At 39.0% G+C, this 10,213-nt stretch overlaps 1 protein-coding gene across 3 annotated transcripts; it reads right to left on the bottom strand.

Moving 5' to 3' along the window:
* Positions 1-256: 256 nt before the first annotated feature.
* Positions 257-9,904, bottom strand: LOC111343213 (uncharacterized). 3 transcript variants are annotated; one of them, XM_088753639.1, is made up of 8 exons: positions 9,808-9,904; positions 6,321-6,354; positions 5,080-5,125; positions 4,441-4,754; positions 3,628-3,770; positions 2,973-3,132; positions 1,870-2,024; positions 257-596 (listed from the first exon to the last, which is right to left on the bottom strand). In XM_088753639.1, the coding sequence occupies exons 3-8, from the start codon at positions 5,095-5,097 to the stop codon at positions 298-300; spliced, it is 1,089 nt and encodes a 362-aa protein (XP_088609765.1). In that variant the 5' UTR covers positions 5,098-5,125; positions 6,321-6,354; positions 9,808-9,904; the 3' UTR covers positions 257-297. The 3 variants fall into 3 exon arrangements, with proteins under 3 accessions (XP_088609765.1, XP_088609767.1, XP_088609768.1); XM_088753641.1 differs by lacking the exon at positions 9,808-9,904 and adding an exon at positions 8,356-8,444; XM_088753642.1 differs by lacking the exon at positions 9,808-9,904 and having other exon boundaries at positions 6,241-6,354.
* Between the last annotated feature and the right edge of the window lie 309 nt (positions 9,905-10,213).

Raw genomic sequence — 10,213 nt, 5'->3', positions numbered from 1 at the left:
TAACATATAGTTTTTTTTTTTTTTTAAGTAACTCAAAAAACTCGTTCCGAGGTTAGTCGGAAGGAATGAACACAAGCCATTCAACCAGCGTCCGTCCACCAACTCTTACGCGCAGATCTTTTTTTTTTTTTTTTTTGCAAATCACAAGGGTTAGGTCTTTGCGTCAATAACTGATGCATAGTAAAGAAATGTGCAAAAGTGAACGAGAAGGCAGCTGCATTTCTTACCACTCATCAAATGTATATCAAACATGTCATTCTGTCACACTGAAAACAATTTCTTTAATGACCCATCGACTTACTGAATAACATTCTTGCGAAGCAAAGCGTTCTTCACCATCATGTCAAATAAACGTTCGTCTGTTATACCTGAACTGTTAGCAATTATATTGAGAATGCTCTGAGGACCAAAGGAACAGAACAAATTGCATTCCAAAAAAAATGGATTTCCTTTAAGGTCGACTCGAAAGTCGAATAAACCAAAATCTTGCAGACCTAACTCTCGAAAGGCTGAGCAGCTTTTCTGCTGAATACGATGGATCAATTTCTCTTCTTTTGAGGGATCGAGGAACCATGTTTTAGTTTCTGGAGCTTTGCCTGAAATGAAAACAAACGGAGGAACGAGTCAACAGTTAATTCTGTCTGCCTGGGAAGTTTTCCTCCTAAAATATCCCGACTGTAGTAGTAATAGGCATTAGTATAATTTCAGAGTGAAGCAAAGAGTTTCCAGCAATCTGATTGGTAGAGCGGTTCCTCATATGACGCTATATAAACCGCTCTACGCGGTTTATATAAAATGTTGAAATGAAATGTTAATAAATGTTACTAAAATGTTATGATTTTAGAAATTTCTCTGTTGTTCAGCTCTGAAATTACACGAAAACAATTATTCGCCTCAGGTTCGGCGAATGTTGTCGAATAATTCCCTCGACTTCGTCTCGGGGATTATTCGACGATATTTACCTCGCCTTCGGCGAATAATTGTTAAGTATTAGTATATAGTAAAACAGCGGATAGCGTTGAAGGCGCTCTCTGATTGGTTAGTCAAACTCCGAATATCCTTCGCTATTTACCTCTGAGCAACTCGGGAAAAAATGGCGTCCCAGTTTGCATCCGTGACAAACGAAGAAATTACTCAAATTAACGTGGTGTATATTATCTCACTGTTTTAGTATGTACTAAAACAACTATTCACCTCAGTGTCGGTGATTAACGGTGGATATTTACCTCGCCGCTTCGCGGCTCGGTAAATATCCACCACTAACCACCTCCACTTCGGTGAATAGTTGTTAACCATCCAATGAGCAGCGAGGTAAGATGTAGGAGCGAGGCACATTTTAATGAGTGTCAACCAGGATACTTGATGGCCAAGGCTGTAGCCAGACTTCAAGACAACACGAGGCAAATTTCGAGCGCCAAAGGCGCGAGCCGCTAGGGGGGTCTGGGGGCATGCCCCCCCAGAAAATTTTGAAATCTAGAGGTTCAGAAATGCTCTTTTAAGGATTTTTCGTGGCAATTTTCTTCAGAAAAGTCAATCTTCAAGAAAAAAATTTTGAAAAAAGGCCAAAATCAAGACGAGGCAATTGCCTCGTCTTGCCTCATGCTAGCTACGGCCCTGGATGGCTAACGTGTTTCAGGTGATGAGCAGTATTTTAAAGGTGAATAATTCGCTCCATAAGGAATACTTCAAGTGCCATTTTTTCAATTAAATTGTCTCTTTAAAAGCCCACCAAATTTGGCATCGCCGTAAAAATGTAGCTTTGTAGCACATTTTTCCAGTAATGACACTTAACTGGTATTGTCTCTCAGGGTTTTTCGCAAATGGTATATTAGTTGATGAATTGAAGGACACTTTCTTTCCAGTACTTACAAACAGGCAACCCTTTTTTATCACAGAGGAGTTTGTCTTCGGTTGTCCGAATGTCGTTTTCTCGTACTTTATACTCAATGCACCGCAAAGCTTTTAATTCTCCAGTTGCTACTGATTCTACAACAGCGCAGCGAATTTCCCGACCCTCTATGAACCTGCAAGAAAACAGGATGACGAAAAGAAGGAGAAAAAGGTTATTTATCGTAGAATGGGACTAGTTTTCTAACTTTAGAACGTACATTGTCTGATCCACTTCGCTGAATGTAATCAAGGTGCTGCACAAATCTGCAAACGTTATTTAGTACGTCAAGACAGCTCCATAAATTAGTTAAATCTTTGCATTCTTAAAAAAAAGTTGAATTAAGTCTAAGGCCTACTTGTTACACTTGTAGGTTTGTGTCACGTTGTGTTTCAATTCGTTAGAGTTTGCTTCGTACTTTCAGGAAGCGACCCTTTGGTTGTTGTCAACAATCATGCCGTTAGCGTGGGCGGAAAATGCGAACGACCCAACAAGCCATATTGCATGAAATTTGATAAAAGGGCCGGGTAAGTGACTGTGGTGCTGCGTCGGTCGGAGTAACAGGGTAATTTTGGTTTTGTCAACTGAGTTGGTAATGTAAATTGGCCATCTTAAAGAGTTTTAAAGCGGACGTTTCGAGCGTTAGCCCTTGGTCAGATTACACTGAATTTAGCTTTACATGTGATAAGTTTAAAAGGAGGCACGAACGTAGAAAGCAAAACCGATGCAATCTTAGATTCTTTTCGATACATCATAACTAAAATTGCTTTTTTTCCTGTCTTTTATATTGTTTGCTCACTTCTTTTCTTGAGTTGCAGTTCCCTCAAATCAATCATTACAGATATTTCATATATGCGTAACTTTTATTTCAGGCAGGGAGTCAGAAGGCTAATTGCCTGCGGTTTGAATGCTAGCTTCCTCGCCGAATAGAAAATACTTATCCCTTTTGTATTTGTTTTTACCGACTGTGAATATTTTCAAGCAAAAATGATAAACTGAAATAGAAAGATTTGGTTACTGAACATGTCAACGCTTTCTAAATTTTAGTACATTTCGCAAACAATCTAAAGACAGGCATACCCACCTTTCAATGATCACATGATCTGAAAACGATAACGCATGCTCAATAGCTGCGTTGAGAAACTTGGGGTCTTTAACCAATTGCACTGCTTTTGTGTCTTCTCCTTTACTTGCCTTAACAACACATGGGTACTTAACTTGCTCGGTAGAAGGTAGAGGGTCGCCTGCGGTACAAAAATTATCCAAATTCAGTCACTTTCACTAGTAATTAGTATTTTCGTTATAATCTTATGATAAGACACGTGCGTCAAAGAAGAAGAGCCAAAATCATCGTCATCGTGGTCACAAATTTAATAGCGGAGCTCCCACGCGTGCGTGGGGCAGAGCCCCCTGGCCATGGAATATGGTCAACCCCTTTTCATTTGGTTGTCACGTGACTGACCGAGCGTACGTATCTACCTTCAGATTGCACGGGTGGGGTAGGGGAGACTATCAAAACGAAGGGAGGGGTGACTCAGGCGAGTCCTGGCAAATGCACATCTTCTATGTTATCATTGATATTACGAGCTTAGGAGCTCCGCTTTTAGGCTAACACAGAATTTCCCAAATTCTGTGATAGTTTCTAACTGATGATCCTAATTAGTATTCGCGTTTACAAACAATAACGGTGGAGCAAGAAATATGGTGAAGGAGTTCCATTGCGGGAGTGTTGCTTGTACCTTTGCTGTAAATAAGTCCATCAGCACATGCAACATTGCCGGAAGAAAGTAAAACACCGCGTGTGCTGAGTTTATCCATGGTGAGATATCGCGATTCCGCTGATCCACCCACTACGGGAATATTCAATGCCTCAAAAAGAGCCCTATGAGAAGGAAGAAGGGAAGGTCAAGGAACATCATTAACTGACGTCCAACTTTACTTCAGTTCAACAAAGAAAAACTATTTTTTTTTATTTAATATTTAATCACTTTCACAAGAGCGTGGTGAGGGTCGCACAACAGAGCGAGGCTCCAAATTAAGTATGCCCAATATCCCACCCATCCCACCCCAGGGGAGGACATCCATCACACAGTAATCTCGTGTGTGGGAAATTAACATCTCCTACCCCAACCCTGCAGGAGATGGGACCTCCATTTATTCGTCCCTATCCGAAAAGACTAGAATATCTAACCATTTCTTGATGTTATAGAAAGGTAGCAAATTCTTCTCAATTATTTTAAGACCCTGAGTGTTGGTGGGGCCGGGGCTCGAACCCTCGACCTCCCGCACAACAGTTCAGCGCTTTATCCATTGAGCTAACCGGGAGGCGGTTAACATTAAGGCTGCCTAGCCTTGAAGTTTTAAAGATATTATGAGAAAATCTGGAAACTTTGCTTAGATTTAAGTGTAAACTTCTCAATCTTCGGACAGAACTTGTTATTTTTGACAGTTGCGATTTTGAAGTTATTTGGTCGCGGGTATGTTCATAACAATCAACTAGCTAGGTAAGTAACTAAATAAATAGCGATCCATCCAACTCAAAGAGATCAAACCTATGAGATGTCATTCCTTTCAAACAGTGACAGTGGACTAAAGCCAGATCCGGTTTTAGGACGTCCATGATGTACTGAAGGGCAGTGGTGATGTCCATCTTCTTTACGTTGTTTTCTCTTTCCTCCAGCTTTTCTAGGTCCACAATGTCGGACAGTTTCTTCACAAATGACCAGGTGCCAGTTGGTCTTACAAGGGCGTAACTGAAAATGTAGTCATACTGTTTCGATTGCATGTCCTCTGGAAACGAGCCTCCATAAAGAATGCCTAGGCGAAAACTGTATTCATCCGATGGTGAGCCCAAAACATGTAAAATCTAAAACAGCAATATAATAAAAAAAACCTGACGAAGGTTGTTTTTCCGATTATAACAATTTTGACCTAACGAAGAAGTCCTACTATGTAAATAAGCACCTCGCATCCAAAATATCGGTTCTGTGCATAGTCTTAGAACTTCGTCTAAATACCACAAAGACCTTTAATTTTTCAGTGCTTCGTCACGGCGTGCAATGAAACAGATATCTTTAAATATCCTAGGGAAACATAAGTGCACATAAATCTCGCAAAATCAAAACTCTAATCAAGAGTTTATGCACTTTCGTCTTCACCCCTCTAATACACAATAGAAACTTGTCTTTTACCTTCATGTTTGACTTCATTTTTCACTTCTATAGTTTCAGTGACTGTCTGCATTATAGACAAAATTAGAGGTAAAAAAATGGCAACATCAACTCAAATCAAGCGTTTTGCCAGAGGCTAATAAAAAATTGCGAAGGGAGCAATTGTGGAGAATGCTATCAAACATACTGCATAAGCCACAAGTTAAAGTCGGCATTTCATGAAGCTTACAGCAAGAATAACAAACGGTTTCCAAATTTTATTGTAACAATGATACAGCCGTTAATGTCACCGTTCGAGTTAAAAGAATACATTGCCTATGTGCTGTCTACTCGGAAAATGACTGAAAGCCATTTGTGAGTTGTATTTTTGGATCACACTTCTGGTTTCGTGATAAACCTTGAAATAAATTGTTTTCACTAACTCCTTTATTTCCTTTATCTTTTTCTCTTCTTTTTCCTCTAAACGCAACAACCTGCTGCAGCTTCTTATATAGTTCCCCACAATCTTTCTAGAAGATTCTACAGATTTACAACACGACTATTGACCACTATCAAAAATGGCTGCCGGATTAATATTCTTTAGTTTAAATTTGAATTAGTCTTTCTGGCCTCGCTTGAGATGATGTATTCTTTTGAATTTTGTACTGGAAAACGAGGCCAGAGAGGCTAATTTAAATTTAAACAAAAGAATATTAATCCGGCAGCCATTTCTAAAAGTGGTCAATTTTTAGTAACATTACATCATAGAATTTTCCAGAATTTACGGTAAACAACTCGAGTTTCTATAAATAGACGTCACGTACTCATGCCGGAACTACTAGAACTTTCCAAAAGACTAATCAAGAATGTTCTGGAAATCATAGGATAATCGTTAAACGTGCCAAATAACATGTCTTCTGTCCACTTCACTCCTTCGATACACCAATCCTCCTTTCCATTCCTGTTAACATTATGTTTAATCAACAGACATTTTTGCGTTAGGATTCTGTTAGGGGGCTTCATTGACAGTGAAAATTGGTTTTGAAAGAACGCGTCTTAACATGATAGCTAAGGGATCTGAGGTAAACTGGAATTACTGGATAGATTTCTAGATAATAGGGGGCTGAATTCAAACCTTTCTAGATAGTTGCATAATAATGGCTCTAAGGGTGGACATCTCATTCAAACACTTTGCGAATTTACCTCAAATTAACAGATTTCTCTTTCGTTAGAAATACTTCTTGGCACTAATGATGGAAGAGCCGTGAAAGAAATTAACTTACGTCCTCTTGACTTGTGATAATGTCCCGAAAAAACCTATGAAATAAAACGGTCAGCGTAAATTAATTAGTTGGCAACTAGCTGAGTGTGAAATATATATAGGAATCAAGGGACATTGTGAGTAAGTCGTGGATACATCACGTTTGCATGGATTTTGAAGATATCCATTCCTTTTTACAAAAACATACACTTTTACATGTTGACATAGGCAGTCAAAGGGTAACTCTCAGATAGAGTTGAAACTAGTTGGAATTACTTGAACTACTGGGGTGGTGTGGGGTGAAAAGTCAGAATTCACATTTTAGCTATCGTTTCTACCTAACAGGAAAGCCTGATAGGTTACAAACAAAATATTTCCCTGGTAAAGCGTAATCGCAAGAACACTTAAGATTGCGCAGCTATGACTTTATATAAAGCAAGTGACAATCGTGATGTAGCGGCGGGCGACTCTCCGTGTGTTTTAACTCTCCGTGTGTTTTAAGGTGGCTCCTACCGGTTTTCATCTTTTTGATGGTTTGTAACTTTGAAAGAACACAACAGAAAGACTGACCAAGGCCAGTTGAACACTTTTACGGGGTTGAATTACATAATCATTGGTTATCCAAAAATAAGTGTCATTTCGTCACTACCAGTTTCCATGGCAACGCTTTCATAGGCTTATTCAGACGCATTTTTTAGCTTGTGGCTTAAATAATTCGCAAACTAACCTGGTGACCCCCTGATATTTTTCAGTGATTGCTTTTGGCACTTGAAAAGGAGAATGCACAAAGATTTTTTAAAAAATTCCACGGAGTGAAATTTCAGAAAATCTACAAAAAGGGCAATTTTCACACATCGCAAGTTTCCTTCTTTAGAATTTTCTAGTTTTTTTTCTGATGATTCCTTTCGACGTTAACATCATATTGGAACAATAAAAAGAAGGGGTCACCGGACTTGTTTTCATGCAATAGCTTTCGTGAGTTTAGCAGTTTCCACACGCGTTCTCGCGCATTTAAAAATCTGGATTCTATAAGATCGACATTTGCTCATGATCTGTTTTAGCTACCGCTGACAATTGCGTGTGCTCGCGCGAGCACCTACGATCTGATGTTTACAGACGTTTACTGCTAAGAAAATCAGTAAACAGCCGTCAAAGCCTCCCGAGCTCATATTAAAAATCCTACACATGACTTCTGGCTATATCATATTATTTTCCTTTAAGTTTCAAAGTCTTCTTCCACTTCAGTTAGATTATCCTTCACCTGAGCTCTTCTTTTTTCACCGTCGCAAGATTTCATATCGGTTGAATATTTCTTTTAAATGCGAAGTGAAGCAACCTTTACTTCTCCGAAAATCGTCTTCGTTATCTTAGTTTCTATCTCCTGCATTCACAGTGGCCGCTCAACACATCAAATACAAGCTCTTAGGTAAACTTCTCACAAAAGTAGAAAAAAATTCTCGCGCCGCCGTCTTTGTTTTAAATTTTCGTCTTTTAATCTCGCGCTTCCTTCGCACGTTTCTCTCGCAAGTGATGCATGAGTGATCTGTTCCCCGCGCGAGGAAACTGGTACGAGCCACCTTAAGAGGTGTCGTAGCCTGTCTTGATTTCGGTAAACTTAAGGACTACTTTACGGGCTCACGATTAAAACTCTCAGATGTAGAATAAACTTATTTATTCCCTTGACATCAATGTTGTTTAACTGTTAAAGGCCGTAAACTGAAATTCGATCGGCATAAAATATAAACTAGAAACTACAAGGTAGGCAAATAGCTCAAAGAGAACGCGTGGCAGTTTTCCCGCGAGTAGCTTTAACTCCGAAACTTATTAGAATATCGGTGATGAAAAGACTTAAACGAGAAACGATGGCCTGGTAACGAGGCTCTTGCAGCAGAAGGCTACATTAACATCTAACTGTGCCTAAAAGGCAAAAACAATGGTAACTCTTGTTTCCGAATGTCGCTTTGGCTAAGGCGAACAATTATATACAATAACATAAAACGAGTACTAAATATCTAAATTCGATTGAAAACTAAAACTAAAGAAGTTTCTTAACTTACATATCGGTCCTGCGCTTGCCTCTTGTTGCTTGTTTTCTTGAATTCTTTATCTTATTTTTCTTGTGTTCGATATGAACACGCAGAAACTACACCTCGAGGTTAAATGAATACGTACTTTAAGAGCGGAAAATCACACAAACGAGCTAATTGTTTCTTTGTCGAAACGGGAGCACGCGCTGTTAACCCTTGGCTACAACAGACCGCTTGGCGTTCGTTACACGTGAGACGTTGTTGTACTCTACACCTAAACGATCACTCCCCTTGGAGAATGAGAAGCTCTCGCGACAGTAGCCTCCTTCGCAGACGCTCTTTGGGCTCGTCACGCAATCTTCCTCGCCCAAGTTCGTGGGAAAGGAAGATTGCGTAACGAGCTCAAAGAACGTCTGCGAAGGAGGCTACCGCGAGAGCGACTTTCATTACTTTTTTCTTCTTCAGGATTTTCACATATGGCACGATTCAAGTACCTTAATTTATTTATACATATAAGTTATGGAATTCTCTCCCTAACTACATGAGATCGATTCCTTAATTAAGTAAATTTAAATTGGAAATTTCCAAAATGAAATTTGACATTGACTGTTGTACTTTTTGTAGTAAATAATATTTTAAATTTCTAACTTAATTTCAATATCTTTACTTGGAGATATTAGCAAGTATTCGCTATCTTTAATTCAAGTTTAAATAAAGTTATTGTATTGTGTTGTATTATTGTATTGTAAATGCTTCATACAGGGCATTAGTAACAGAACTTTAACCAACTTCGCTCCTCCACTAAGGAATAATCGGAGTGGGTCATTATAAAATTCGACAGAGCGTAAAACATGGTAAAAGAATTCTATCATTTGTTTAGTAAGTAAACAAGCTGTAGGTAATCACTATCATGTAGGCGATTTTGTACAAGTTCTTCATCATGCGCAATATGTGGTACACACGAAACGATAAAGAAATTTTAAAAATTGACCTTTGGCGGTCTACCGTATTTTTAACGTATTTCAGTATTTCAATTTTTTAATGTTTTTTTCTGATCCATGATCCGATCCGGATTTTGTCGGCGCTGCGCTCACTCATAACAAAGTTACGCTCAAAGTTTCCGGCTCGTAAGAATCACTCGTAAAGGGCTCGCTATTTATAAACCCCTTGTGAGCTTGGAGAATCAACGTGCAAACGTCCCGAGGACTCTTCCAATTCAGCATCTACACACATAGTCACACCTTTAGACTTTCAAAGAGCTCTGACTCAGTTACACATGTATTGACTGTGATGAGTATTTTCATAATTTCCTAAGCTACAGTTATACTCTGAAAGGGTGGAATTACGTAATAGGTTGCTTAAATCTTATTTGGCGCTAACTCCTTAAAGCGGGGGTAAGATTATATATTATATATCTCAAACCTGCGTTATCTCTTGATTTAGTTTGTGAAAATATCATTCTCACATATACTTTGTACTTACCAAGTTCTACGATGTCGATGAGTGCAGTCAACCAACGATTTTTGACGAGATCAATAGCGCTTTATATACTGTTACTAAAAATAGATTTTGTCACGTGATAACCCATGGGACGCCACTCACAGACCAAGACAAACATTTGCGACCAGCTTAAGGAAATGTATGAGCGAGAGCTGTAAAATTAAAACAAAACGACGAAAAATTTCGTCAAAAAAATGACTTAGCGTTCTAAAAGGAAGCGGCATGGTTAGTACCAAACACTGTTGTTGGGGTGATTGTAAGACAGACTCAAGATATGCAGATAAATAGCCAAAATCACTCAAAGAGCGAAAGGAATCGGGGAAGAAAGTATTCATTCCTTTCCCAAAACCGCGAGACATGGCAAAGTGCAAGCCTTGGCTAGTAGCTT

Source organism: Stylophora pistillata, chromosome 3 (genome assembly GCF_964205215.1).
Source record: "Stylophora pistillata chromosome 3, jaStyPist1.2, whole genome shotgun sequence".
Taxonomy (NCBI): Eukaryota; Metazoa; Cnidaria; class Anthozoa; order Scleractinia; family Pocilloporidae; genus Stylophora; species Stylophora pistillata.
The sequence above is the reverse complement of the archived record's forward strand: the minus strand, read 5'-3'. Positions and strand labels throughout refer to the sequence as shown.